The 14443-nt window shown below is 54.7% G+C and overlaps 1 protein-coding gene across 1 annotated transcript in view; it reads right to left on the bottom strand.

Moving 5' to 3' along the window:
• Positions 1-19: 19 nt before the first annotated feature.
• The window catches only part of SSU72 (SSU72 homolog, RNA polymerase II CTD phosphatase), a 24951-nt gene continuing 10527 nt past the window's right edge, over positions 20-14443 (bottom strand). Inside the window, exons 3-5 of the mRNA XM_043923326.1 lie at positions 2627-2766; positions 1771-1889; positions 20-534 (exon numbers count right to left, since the gene is read on the bottom strand). Of these exons, the coding sequence (XP_043779261.1) occupies positions 433-534; positions 1771-1889; positions 2627-2766 (361 nt within the window). The 3' untranslated portion in view covers positions 20-432. The remainder of the gene's footprint in view (positions 535-1770; positions 1890-2626; positions 2767-14443) is intronic.

The raw sequence follows: 14443 nt of genomic DNA, 5'->3' as shown, positions 1-14443 counted from the left end.
ACTCAGGATGAAGCCAAGGTGACCATCAACATCTATTTATTGGACAATGGCAGGTTCTTTCCCAAAAAGTACAGCCTGTTGCTTTATTCAGGGATTTGTACATTCCAGCCAGTTAGGGTAGCCAGGAAAGGGATGCTCAGTGAGAAGCGGATGTCTTGGGGGACATGTGCTATCAACCGTTTTTTTTTCAGTTAAAGAAAAACTATAATCAAGATCCCACTCCTACATGAAAGTGGGATGGGAAAAACTTGATTGTTTGTGATCTGGCATGTATGTATCTTCTCATTTCATATGTACAGTTTATTGGGTACTGCTACCGTCCACCGGCAGAATACCTAAAGGTAAAAACAAATATCAGGGAGGAAAAAGTATTAACAAAAGGAAGTTCAAAAAGATGGCTTCAAGCGGGTGGCGCCCGGGCGCCAGGCGGGCTCAGTAGAAGCAGACAGTGTGCAGGAAGGTCCTGCCGCTCTTCTCCTCGAACTCCTGCAGCAGCTCGTCGATCTCATTCTCCATGTCCTCTGTGTGCTGGATCTGGAGTGGACAAGAGACCCACCTTGAGCTGCTGTGCTGTGAGGGGAACCCGCCAGGGACAGGGACACAGAGCAGCAGCAGCCAGAGGCCAGCCTCAGAGCTCAAGCGAACACACACTTCAGACACTCACCGCTGCGCTGTCCCCACAAACGGCAGACCCAACCTGCCCGTTGTCTCTCCGCGAGGAAGCCCGAAGGCTGCCCTGTGCACAGAGGGTGTCGGGCAGCACCGGTGCACCCCCTGCCAGCTGCCACTAGTGTCTCCCGGCTGAGGCCCACTGTGCGTGCAGATGTGGTGAGATGGTCCCTGGTGGAGAACCACTGCCTTGGGAGGAGGAGGCATGACCAGGGGCAGCCCTGGGGTGGCCTGGGGCTGGCCTAAGGCCAAGGCAGCTTGGTGCCCTAGTCTCAGCCTGCAAGCACTGCCTCTCCTCTGCAAGTTCTCACAAGCATGAACCAAGTGGGTGTCATGTGTGCTATTTCTAGGACGTGTCATCCCCTTCAGCCCCTTCTCTTGCATGATGGCCAGATCATAAGTGCGACGGCTGGAGCTTCAGCAGCCACCCTGGACCATGTGACACAATGGGAACAGAAGTTGTGCTGGGCACAGTAACAGGAGAGCAGGGGCCTGGGCCCCTCACACAGCAAACACATTCACGCCTGCCTGTCTATACTCCTTGGTTAAGCCACTTGTTTTCCTCATTTTCCAATCACTGAGTTAGCTGGCCTAAATGCAGAAACCGCGGGTGAAGGTAAGACAAAGCATAGCAGTTTCTCCTTGGATGGGTTCTTTTGCACCTCTAAGAGGAAATGTCTGGCTCTGAGCACAGCTACACAGCAGCCGTGAAAGAATCTGAGGTTTCCTGTAGAAGGGAGGATGTCCAGGCCACTTGCGGAGGGCCAGATGTCTGGAATGATAAGCCCAGAGGAAGAGGAGCACCCTTTTAACACCATCTCTGGGGCCCCCAAGCTTTGCTAGGTGTTAGGGTACTGGCAGGAGGCATGTGTCCATGGAACCAGCCCCTGGTGAGGCGCTCTCTACTGTAACTGATCAGCCTAAAATGCTGAGAGGGGGATTCTGTAGCCAGAACCAATTTGCTGACCCTCATACTTGTGGGCACTTCCACAGTTCTGGGTTGTAACCTTTGGAAATAACCTGAACATGAACTGAGTGGCTCGTCAGTTTCCTGCTGAAGCCCTGGTGTGCAGGAGGCAGCCGGGGCAGGCCGATACTCACACACTGGCAGAGCTCACAGATGAGGAATGCCCCCAGCGTGGCCTCCTCGTGGTTGTCTTGGATGTCCACGTTGATCACGTGCACGGGCTGGCAGGTCTCCTGCTCCCTGGAATTCAGATCTGACCATAACAGAAGGACAGAAGTAAGAGGCTTTGGAATCAGAGCGCAGAAGGGTCTGTGATACCCAACTGCCCTGGCCTCTGGGAACTACAATTAAGGACCCACATCAGGCATCTAAACAGGCTGCACACTCCCTGCCACCCTGGAGCCTCATGCTGAACACAGCTGTGCTGGGAGGAAAGCTTGTGCTCAAGTGGGATCCCTAGCTGCCTGGTCACACTCATAAACACCAACCAGCCTACCGTGCAGGGGGCAGTAACAATGCCCTCACTCGCGAAGGACCAGGCCCCGGTTCCTCTGCACCAAAGAGACCCTTAACACACATGATGCTGTCGCCAGCATGGGTGGTTTTGCCCCTATGAACACAATCATCCAGAAGGACACCATCTCCTGTCCAGGGCCCACAAAAGTCAAGGATCCTCTGTCCACCTCTCTGTGGCCTCACCCAACTTCCCCTGCTCACAGGAGCCCACAGACACATGGACTCTTTAGGACCCCATGGACTGTAGCCCGCCGGGCTCCTCCATCCATGGCATTCGCTAGGCAAGAGTACTGGAGTGGGTTGCCATGCCCTCCTCCAGGGACAGACACCAGGAATCCTTAATCAGCCCTGGGTCAGGACCAGGGACCGCCCACAGGAGCTGGGATGCATCAGAAGCACTGGATATACAGCAGGCTGGAGGGTGTGGCCTAGGTCAGCTCCACAGTGCAGGGGCTGGCCCTGGGGCTGGCTCACCTTCTACCACCTGGTCGTACACTCGCTCTTCACAGGTGAGGATCAGGTCAAACAGGTCTTTGCAGTTCTGGAACCTTTCTGGCCGGGGCTTGATCCTCTTATTTCTGTCCAGCATGTGTAAAATGCCGTTCTGCGTATAGCTGAGTAGTCGAATTAAGGAACTTTCGATAAAGACCCTTGTCATTAAGTGCAGCAGCCCCACACCCCAGCGAGCTCAGCACCCCAGGCAGAGCCACCTCCCCAGCAGGAGCATCAGGGTGGTGCAGGTGCGGGGCGGGGGCAGGAGGGGGTGGCACGCAGAATGTGCTACAGTCCCTGGAGAGGCTGAGTCAGGTGGGGGTGAGTGCCCCCAGCTCAGTGTCTGGACACACGCCCCTCAGTCTACCAGGCTGCCTTTAGACTCACACCTTTCCAGAAAGCAGACCAAGTGTCTACAGCCTTCTCTTCTGTGTCCCCCAGATCACAGATAGAACCCCTGCCCCCTGTACTGGAAGTGTGGAAATAAGGTCCCTAATGGCTTCTTTTGTCCTACAGCATCTTGGCCAGTGCCCCGATGAACTGCAGCCCTTTGGCAAAGACTGAGCTCACATGGACACCCAAGTCTGGCTCAGTCACCGCAGTGAGGAGATCCAGAAATCCACCCAAGAAAGGACACGTCAGTGGCAAGAAGTGTGTCCAGGAGAGAGAAGCCTTGGGTTAACTGAGGGCAGAGTCAAGGAGGCCCAGGCCCAGGTCCCTCAGAGCTTGGATAGGCCACACGGATCTCACAGTCAGGGTCTGTGCCAAGCAGGTGGCCCCAAGCTGGAGATGCCTCCCCAGGGATCCACACAGGGCCCCACCCAAAGGCCAATAGCTGTGTCCTTGGCCCCACGGGAGGGCTCACCGCTCCAAAGATAGGGCCTGTAGTCTCTAAGGGTCATTCCGGATAGTGTGGGACAAGCATGTCACCCACTCTACTCAGGAACACAGATTAGCTGATTTATGAACTCTGAGTGGTACATTTACTGTCTTTCCCAGATTTTAAATTAAGATAATTTATTTAAACAAGCTCATATTACTCAAAACACATTTCCTACCATCCTGGATGGTGAAAACTACCTTTAACATGTATTTAGTTTTTACTTGAAAAGATACCTGTTAGTGGGGAGGGGGGGCCGGGGGGGGTGTTTTTGGCTCTGGCCATTTTCTAGAAGAGTGTAATGACTCTGGCACCGCACTCTGGCCTGCTTCCCTGGCTGACCGCCGCGATTGTGCTGCCACACCAAGGTCAGCCTTCCCAGAACCTGGTCTCTTGGACACCTGGCACCCATGTCCTGTGGAACACAGGCCAGGGAGGCCCTACGTGGGGCAGCCTGGTGGAGAAGGCGCCTATATCCCCACGCTGGCTGAGACCTGCTGCCAGACAGCCCAGCTTTGGGGGACACTGAGACTCACAGTGACAACCACAAGAAGGCCACGAGGCACTCAGGGAGCTGCTCATCAGGGTTCCCAGCAGCCCTGCAAAGCCCCTCCTCCTTTCCTCGACCCTCAGGTATTCACAGAGATGACCTAACAGATGAAATTCAGGTGCTGTAACTAAGGAGAAAGGGCTGAGTTGAGAGGTCAAACCCGCTCCCTGGTCAGTGCAACAGGAGAGGGGTAATGGTGGCCTCTGGGGCTATTATCCAGCAAATTTCTGAGATGCAAGGCCCAGGCCATGCTGGGCAGGACCAAGGCCAGCATGTGCTTGAAGCCCTTGAGGGTGAAACTGGAAACCACTGGATTCACAGGGACCCAACTGAACTCCCACTTCACACATGGGGGACAGGAAAAGTGGGAAACAGAACAGGAAGAGTCATCTGCCACCAAGATGAAGCCTTTATTATGGTCTGGCTTCTGAGGGAAGGCCCACCCATCCGGGGTCTGACCAGGCCGGAAGGACGTGTTAGGCCCCTAGGACTACCCCCACAGATCCTCAGGTGGCCAGTGGTGACCCTGGGCCCAGATGCAATGGTGAGCCTGGCTGAGTATAGTGGGTCAAGGGTCACCTGACCCGTCACGGCAGGGAGCCTCCTCAAGGGAGGGAAGTTGGCTGGGACCTCCCCTGGAGCCCACACACTTGTCAGAAACTAACCCCTTGACGGGTGTGGAAACTGAAAGTGAAAGTTGCTCAGTCTTGTCCAACTCTTTGCAACCCCATGTCCATGGAATTCTCCAGGCCAGAATATTGGGAGTGGGTAGCCTTTCCCTTCTCCAGGGGATCTTCCCAACCCAGGGATCGAACACAGGCCTCTCACATTACAGGTGGATTTTTTACCAACTGAAATATGAGGGAAACCCAAGCAGGCTCAAAAGTCCAATTCAGGTGAATGGAGGCCCCGGTGGGTGTGGGCAGAGAATGCAGCGTCCAGGCTCCCACCCCGACTCCAGCTCCACTACATTCAGGGGTGGCGGCCATGCACCCCTAGCCCCTTGGCCTTCAGACAGCGCATCCCAACTACTCTCACCTGGGGCTGGTGAAGGATGACTGGGGCGCCTCCCCTGCTGTGTGATCAGCGGCATCTCGGGGTGGGGGGCGGGGGGGTGGTCCTGGGGGAAGACAGGAGGGTCTGCCTCCTGCCAAGGGAAGCACAAGTACAGAGGATGGTTTTGAGACACTCGGGGGTCTCAAGCCATCGAAAGACACATACCCTGTTGTCAGAAGAGATGTGCTCTTTAACAGCTTCTCCATGAACAACCATGGGTCACCGAAGCAACCCCACGGGGGAGTGCCTGGTTCAGGATGGGGTCCTCAGGGACTGTCCTGACAGTGCAGTAAAACACAGCAGGCACAGGGTGGCTCATCTCCAAAGTTCAAGAGCAAAAGGAAAAAAAAAAGAGCAAAAGGCAGGCACACTGATGAGTTGGAGACACACCCGTGGGCACCACGGGCTGGCCTGAAGGCCGCCTGCTAGGGGAGCTGCACCTGCTCATGATTGGAACGTCCAGGGCCTCCGGCCTGTTCTAGCTCAAGGTAGCTTTTCAGAAGTGAGGTTTGGCCCTTTACACATGTGTCCTTGGCTCACAAAACAGGTTCAGTTGAACGTTTTTGCCTCAATAGCAATTCTCAGAGAAACGGGTCTCAACAGTCCACCTGGCAACCATGACAGATGGACATCCACAGGCAGCACCTTACTGAGCCCTCAGCAGCAGTGTGAGGCAGCCGACCCTGTGGAACGCAAGCACGTGGCTGCTCCTGCCTCCTCAGGCACGGGGCAGGGCGGGGTGGTCGGCTCAGCTGTGCAGAGACTCCCATCAGACAAGGGCCCAGGGGGGTGGGCCGAGGGGGCCGGGCAGACACAGAGCAGGGCCCTGGCACACAGCCCATGCTGGGAGCCTGGGGTCCAAGCAGAGATGTGCCCATGAAGGCAGATAGCTGAGGGCAGGGTGGGGGATGAGCAAAAGTAAAAGTGTTAGTTGCTCAGCTGTGTCCAACTCTTTGCGACCCCATGGACTGTAGCCCACCAGACTCCGCTGTCTATGGAACACTCCAGGCCAGATGCACGAGGCAGACAGAGAGATTCCAGGGAGGGTAGAGACACCAGAAGAATCCCAAGTCGGGGTCAGATGCTCCCCTGAAGGGTATGGGTTTAAAAGTGGAGCCTGGACCCCATGTCCCCACTCAGCCCAGAGGCCTGCCAGGGTCTGGCTTCCCCAGGGATGGAGACACTTCCCAGGTGAGAAACACTTCCCAGGAGGTGAGACAGCTCAGTCTGGATTCCCACAAACATCACCCAGTGCACAAGATGGAGACAAACCCAGGTAAAGCAGAGCTCAGAACACTGAGAAGAGAAGCAGGGTCTCCGGGAAGAGACAGAACCCTGAGGAGGAAGGTGGAGGGCCAGGGCGGTGCAGCTCAACACCAGTCGCAAAGGGGCTTCAGGACAATACTGTCCACCACCACCCATGTTCACTCCCCACAAACAGGCTCTGGAGCCCAGCTCTGACCACGCACTGGGGGCTCTCGGGTAGGGCAGGTGGGGCGACTTGGGCAGGTCCCAATCTGACTACCGTGATGGGAGCTTCACCAAGAAAGGATGACTCGGTCTGACCACCATGATGGGAGCTTTGCCAAGAGAGGACACCCTTGTCCAAGCTGCGCCCTGGACACTGACCTGTCAGAGCCGGAGGACATCCTGGCCCATCTACATCAGGACCTCTGCTCCTGCACACCACCAGGCCAAACCTGTCATTTCCTGTTTTGGAGCTGAGCCTGGGATGTGAACCCTGATCCTTTGGCTGGGCTTGCCAGGTGGGCTGTGACCCCAGAGGACACTCAGTCCAGACACTCATCCTCCTACCTGACATGACTTCCAGTTCTGAGCTCATTCCAACTTTAATGGAAACTGCAAAACCCCTCACATAGGGGCCCAATGCTTCTGGGGAAGGTACTTGAAGGCAGGGACCAGCCTCCAGCTGCGGAGCTCAGGCACCTCGCTGCCCTGGACAGGTGACAACTGGCTGGCCACGCCCTGGGCAAGAGCTGAGGTTTCTGCAAACCCTGCCGGGCCAAGCTCAGCACCAAGGTCAGCAGGACCTTGTACCCCTGGAAGCCCACAGTAACCTCCCAACTCCAAGTTCAGCAGTCTGGAGCTCTGGTAAGCTGCCCTGCTCTCTTCTCTGCTGATTCAAGAGGGTCAAGATTACCCTCAGACCCCTTCCGGTCCTGAGGGAGGCAACCAGGAGCCCCTTCCCTGCACATGAAGCCTCCAGGCACGGAGGGGTGGCCAGCTCAGCAGGGAAATGAGCCTCCCACTGCATCTGGGAACAATTCAATCATTTCACTCAAATTTTAGCTTCATTACATAGCAACAACCTTGCCACCTTCACTTTGAATGAGCACTGAGGCTGCACAGGGCCAACTCTTGCCCATGGCTTCCCCATGCCACCTACAATCTGCTGTCACAACCCCAGGGTTTTGTGTCAAAGCCACTGGCCTGGTAAGGCCCTGTAAAAAAACACAAACCCAAGAAGCACAGGTGCTGGCCACTGTGGGGAGGCTGGGCCCAACCCTGTCTCCATGGGACCATTTGTGACAACCACACGCTTGTTAAACAGTCACATCCCCAGAGAGAAGACTTCAGATCACAACGGGTGTCTCAAACACACGTGCTGCAAACGGGACACCCTGGAGGACAGCACAGGGCAACACGGGAAGTATAACTATGCCATTTTTAGAAACAGGTATTATGTAGAAAAAGGATAAAAATCAGAAAAGCAAACCTCTTGGACAGAGAGACTGCTCCAAACAGCTGGAGGCCGCAGGGGCAAGAGGGGACCACCCGAGGGGACTGGGCCCAGGCTGGCGGGGCTACAGGAAGCCGGGAAAAGGCAGGGTAGACGAAAGCAGAGACCCAGCCACAACTCCCCAAACTGCAACTTGGTAGCACAGCCGTTGTGGTTGGGCCAAAGTCAGTAAAGAATGGACTGGAAAGCAGCAAATACATTTCATTTGTAATCATGTCCTACATGTAACCAGCTGCACCACACTATTCACAGGCCTGGGCTCCAGGGCATGGTTGCCCCCATCCCCTGCACACACACACACCTAGAACTCAGCCTGGGCTCGCAGGTGAGGGTCTGATCAACCAGCACTGGCCCCAGCGCTCCCTGAATGGGCACAGCATCTGAGGGACTCCACGTGCCTGGCCACCTCCGCATGGGTCCTGGCGGGGTGAGAAACCACCGTATCTCTTCTTCATAGGAAACACTGCCATCTGCCCCCCACCACCGCCCCAAATGGTGTTAAAAACAAAACTGGGCCAGAAGAACAGACTGCGACCCTCAGTGTAACTGGAAGGATCCATGAGGTCAAATGTCAAGGTCTCATTCTTAAGTCAGCCTGAAAGGAGCAGGTGACAAGCTTATCGTTAAACCAGAGCTGGTTATCAGCAGACTTTTAAATGAGGTCGACCACTATCCAAATCAGGTAAAAGGCTATGTTCATTTGAGAGAAAGCTCAAGAAAATAGAACTTTAAAAAATAAATTAGCTGGATAAATAAAAATGCAATGGGGAATTTATCTTATAGTCTTAGTGTTTTGTTTTAAATAGAAACATACCAACCCACTCCAGTATTCTTGCCTGGAAAAATCCATGGACAGGAGTCTGGCGGGCTGAAGTCCATGGGATTACATGACTGAGCATGTGTGCATGAGGGTGGAGGGAGATGGGTTGGTAGCAATAAACTGGTAGAACTAAAAAAAAAAAAAAAATAGAAACATACCTGTACCCCAGCTATCTGTGTGCAACATCATAGAAATGTTAAACTCGAAACAAAAGAGAAAGCTTGAGTCCTAGGCTGGAGAATTTCAGTGATAATTAACTTATTTTTTAAAAACTTCTTGAGAAAAAAATCCTCAGATGATGAATTAAGTCTACAAACATCAAATCACTTCTACACAGAATGGTTTGAAAACAGAAGAGATCCCAAGCACTATACAGTGGGTGGGGGCAGGGGCATGTGGTGACACTCCAGGAGCCGCTCTTCTGGCCATCTACCACCGCCCACCCTCCCAGCAGCACTGGGCAGGAGATCCGCCCCCAAACATTTTGAGTTCAAGGAGAAATAAAATGACCCCCTCCCTCACTGAAATTCCAGTTACTGTTTGAAGCAGAAACAGCCCCAAGCCCAGGATGGCCTCTGACCCAAACGCCCCCAACTGAGCCCGCTCAGAGAGGGCTGAGCTTGGCCCTCGAGACAATGCAACTGGCATGAGAAAATGAACTGTCTGGGTAAGAAGAGGGTTGGGGACTGGTCCCAGACACCAGTGGTCACTGCAAACTGACCCACCTGTGCCCAGCAGGGCTCCCCTTGGGGACCTGTGGGAGCAGCCAGGGTCCGGAGGTGTCTGGGAAGCATGGCAGCGAAGCGAAGAAGGGCCGTGAGCCCCAAGGGCAGGACAGAAGCTGAGAGGCGGCCATGGGAGGAGAGGTGCTGCCCCATGTTCCCTGGTACCTATGGGACCCTAACCCAAAAGTGGCCCGGCAGAGCCTGTCCCAATAGGTCTCCCGTTTTTTTTGGAGGTCATGGTGACAGCACGTGCCCTGACAGGGCAGCTATGCCCCTCAATATGAGTCAGGGATATGCTCCACCAAGTAGTCAGAGAAGGGTTCCATGCCAGAGAAAAGCCCTCCCCAAGAGCACCTGTGACACCCCTCGACCTCCACCCACTCCTGGAGTGGACATGTGCTCCAAAGATACCCTTGACAGGTCCCTCACTTCAGAGGATGGCGTTGGGAAGGTACAGTTTCACCTGTGGACAGGGGATGTGGGGCCGGTGGGGGGAGCACCTGCTGGCAACACAGCTCTGGCCTGAGACTTCAGGCGTGCTCTCCCCTCCAGTCCACATCACCTCGAGGAGGGATCAGTGCTGGAGAGGACATAGCTACACCAGCACCCCAGCTCAGGGCTTCCTCAGCAGACTGCCCCCACCAAGGTCAGAGGAAGCCATGTCCACTGTGTTCACACAGTGCTGGGGCCCAGGCCCACACCCACCCTCAGCATGGCCCATCCATCCCTCTCCCACACCTCCTGCTCCTTGCAGCCCCAGGCCCAGCCCCAGGGTGGGGGGTAGAACACACTGCTGATGCCTACCCAGCCCCCACCTCACACCCGTCACAGCTCACCGGGATTCCCAGCCAGCCAGCCCTCTGACGCTGGTCACAGGCTACCTGGAATTCAGATTCCAGATGCAAGTCAAGTGCCACTAGGAGTAGACCAGAGGCTGACTGTGCCCCCTCCCCCTGGAGAGCCCTGATGACCCCTCACCTGCTGTGGATGCAGGAGGCACCCTCTCCCCTTGGCACCCAGTCCATCTCTTCACAGAAAAGCGCTGAGCAGCAGCAGGAGAGTCTCCCTTGGGCTTTGGGGCTGGGGCAGCAGGGCTGGGCTGCAGCTCCTGTGGCCAAGTCAGCCCTTCCTCCCCAGGGGCTGGGGATAGGCCAGGGTTCCAGGAATGGGTGGCAGTTGCGGGGTGGCGCAGCTGCTATGTGTCGTCATGAGAACACACTCAGCCCACCGTTGTCAGGGGGCTGCCCTCCACACATAGGTGTGAGCAAGGCCAAGAGCAGATGGCTCTAGACCAGGATGGTCTCAGGGGCCAAGATGGCTGTGGCACTCCTGGAACATGCCGAGGACTGCTCAGCACAAGCTGTCACATGGAACTTGCTTGTGTTGAAAAAAATATTCATCAGGGTGATTGCAGCCGCCCTGCAATGAGCACCTGGCCAGCCCTGGAGGAAGCTCCCAAGGCCGCTGAGCTGCCGAGCGCCTGTCCCACTGCTGCCCAGGGCTAGTGGCAGGCACTCTGGCACCGAGGTCTGCAATGGCCTCACCACCCTGGACACCAGGCAGAGAGAAAACACTGGCGTGGGCCAGTGTCATCCAGTCTACACACCTGCTGCAGGCTACAGGGACCAGGCCTGCGGCTCCGTATTCACTCGGAAGGGACCCAGCTGGCCACTCAACTTGGGGCATCATCTGGCAGACGTGAGAGCTACTCTTCTGGCCTCATCTATCTTAAGGCCGTAATTTTTATTTTAAGCATGAGTGCTTTTTTGAAACCCAACAGCTTAAGTATCAGCAAAACTGGATCAGAACTTCCCTGGGCACCAGTGTCTGGCTTAGGAACACGCTCCCATGTTCAACAGACACCATTTTAAAAAACCACTTGAGACCACAGCTGCCAACCAGGATGAAATGAGATGGGGCCAGACAGGAAAGTTTGTGTCCAGGCAGGTACAGGGCCAGGGAAGGTGACCAGGGACTGTGAGTAAGGTGGGCAGGCGGGACACGCCGACGGTGGGAACCCGAGGGAGCCTGGGCTTCAGGTGCAGAGAGCATCTCCAGGGCAAGGGCCAGGAGCTGGGCAGCCACCCCTCCACACCTCCCTCCCTGAGCACAGCACGAGAAGGTGGTAAGAGTCTGAGACCACAAGAACAAGGTTCTGGAAAAGCCTAGGGGCCTTGGATCAGGACGGAACTGCTGTGTCCACTAACCTCGAACCCAGGATGGAGTCCTGGAGGCTGTGGGATTTACAATCTTAGAAATCACCTTTATTTTTATCTTTTAGCCCAAGATAACAAAAAGTACACAGTGGAGAAGTGAGTGTAAACATACATCTAAGGCCTAAAAAACAATGAAACTGAGAAGATGAAAATGAATTGTTAAAAAAAATCTAAACCCCAAAGGTAATTAATTACAAAAGATCCACAAGATAAACTGGGCAAGTCTGCTAGATACAGCTAAACAGGCAGCCTCCAGCTCTGAAGACAAGTTGGGATCTGGGAACTTGTTATAGTTACACCAGCACTTCAGCTCACCATTTGGGGAGCAAAGTGGTCACACATATTAGAAATCACAATAACTGCATTTATAGCCACACATTTCCGTGCTAAGATACGTGGTTTTATAATTCACAAAGCAATTACTTGAAACATATACATAGAGATGACTGTCTATAAGGAGCCCCAAGGACCCCACCTGCCTCTCCTTTCTGGGTGGCCCCTCCCGTGACTGGGCCCATGGACCCTGTTCATCAGGTCGCAGGCAGGCCATCCTTACATTTAGAAGAAAACCACTTCTCTCTCCCCAAAGGTGGCCAGCAGGCTGAGGCTAAGCCAGAGTCCACACAGCCGATGCTGGGAGCTAGGAAGTGCAGTTGTGGAAACTGGCTCTGGCAACAAACGAAAAAAACCTGGATGCCTCCACCAACTTGATCCCAGAGCCACATTAAAGCCCCACGTGGAACACCAAGTTTGCAGTGGGTCTGTTTTCAAAAGGACTCCAAGGCAGAGGGGATAAAGAAATTAAGGTCAAGGGGGAATTTACACTTAAGGCCAGCTGAGTACCCGCTAAAACTTGTACAAACTTCAGGTGTCAGACAGAAGCCAGCTGCTATAGACCCAAGTCATATGACCTGACGGGTAGGGGTGGGCCAGAGGCTGTGGGGGCTTCCTGGGGTGAGAACCTTCTCTGTCTGCTGGTTGTACAATCCTAGGACCCACACACTTGGAAGTGGACGGACCTCCTTGCAGTTAAGGACAGGTCCCACCTTAGAGGCGGCCGTGTCTGGGAGGGTGAGGTGAACCTAGACTTCCTGCACTACTGAGGACACTTCACCAGGTGTCTGGCTCTCCTTAATGGCTGAGCGACATTCAGCAGGTGCTCGTGTCACCACACCTGTCGCCAGAGGCTCAAAGCAGGCAGGCCCCCAACCCCACTCGTTTGTGGACAGAAAACCAGAATCAAAACCTCTATTTCTAGCCAAATAATATCACTGAGGGCTCAAGAACCACAGGGTCCTCAGCCCTCTCTTATCCCCACCAGCACCTTGGTCTCAACTCCTGCCTCTGCCCAATGACTGGCTTTTTTCTCCCCTGAAAATCTGAACATTTACTTAACGTTGGTTTACATCTTACAGTATTTTCCTAGCTTTTCACTGCAAATTACAAGAACCACCACTTCTGCAACAGTCCCAGCATTCATGCTACAGTCCTGGGTTTTCGGCTAGTCTGCTGTGTCCCAAACACGTGGGGACATGGGGCTCCCAGTCCCACTTGTGATCACCAACCTGCCCAAGTCAGCAGACCCTCACCCTGCCATTCCCTTTATGCATGGAGGCCCCAGATCCCCCACACTCCTCCTTTAAAGGTCAAAGGCTGACTTAGGAAGAGCCAAGCACTGCATGTCTTGCCCCTTTCCCACCCCAGCTAGGTGGCAGAAATCCCACCCAAGTGAAGACAGTTAACCAATGGTCCCTCCGAGAGCCTCATGAGGGCGCCGACAAGGCAGTCAATGGGTGTGACTGCCGACAGCGAAGACAGCCGTCCCCTGGACACTCCCGGGGGCAGAGGCCTGTGCAGTGGCCCTGGAGGAGCATGTGAGCACTCAAGAGGCTGGTCCCTGCCCCTCCTTCTCAAGCCACCAGGTGCACACACACGACACCTCCAGATTTGGTCTCGTGTGTGAATGCTTATTCTCAGAGAGCACTCTGATGTGAGAGAACCTGAGTTACAGTAACAAAGGGAGCACAAGTGCACTATTACCTGTTTCATTTCTCTTATTGAGTTTAAGAGCTTTTAAAATATGAATGGTGCTAACTGAACAATAATCTTCAAAAATAGAGAAGGTCTCAAGATAAGCTATCAACACGGAGTGTTTGCGGTCCAAGTACCAAAAGCGTGGAGTCAGGCTCCCAGCTCTGCCCTGGGGCAAGGCCAGGGTGGCTCTCACCGCTCAGACCTCAGCGAAGTCTCTACCAGAGCCCGTCACCACCACGGAGGCCAGGACACACCTGGCAGCTCCCCGGAAGTGCTCCCAACTGTTTCTAATGTGGGTTCTGGGGCTTCTGAGAAGGGGACGTGGGGCAGGTGCACTGGGGGGCCCTGGGGACTGTGCAGAGAGCGAGTCCCAGACCCAGGCATCAGTGCCTGGCCTAAGTGCTGACAAGAAACACCTGTCTCTGCCCTGATGCTCCCAGCCGACGTTCCCCCTGCAACTGGGAAGGAACAGGTGCAGTGACGGGGCATGCAGCAACCGCCTACGTCCAGCGCTGTTGCTGGAATGGCCTCTGGGGTCCCTCGCACCTAACTAACTTACAGGTGTACAGAGGACATTCGTAGTTTATTAAGACTGCAAGGGTGCCAACGTGAAGACAGCTTTCCACATGGCATCTACACTCCTTCACTTGGAACATGTCCGGGCTCCACCCCGAGAATCACCATCACTTGAGGTTAACGCGAGGAAGCCCAGGAACCTAAAGCACTGGGGGTGACCCTGAAGGCCCTGGCCAAAACC

Source organism: Cervus elaphus, chromosome 14, assembly GCF_910594005.1.
Source record: "Cervus elaphus chromosome 14, mCerEla1.1, whole genome shotgun sequence".
NCBI classification, from domain to species: domain Eukaryota; kingdom Metazoa; phylum Chordata; class Mammalia; order Artiodactyla; family Cervidae; genus Cervus; species Cervus elaphus.
Note: the sequence above shows the minus strand (reverse complement) of the source record. Positions and strands in the feature narration are given on the sequence as shown.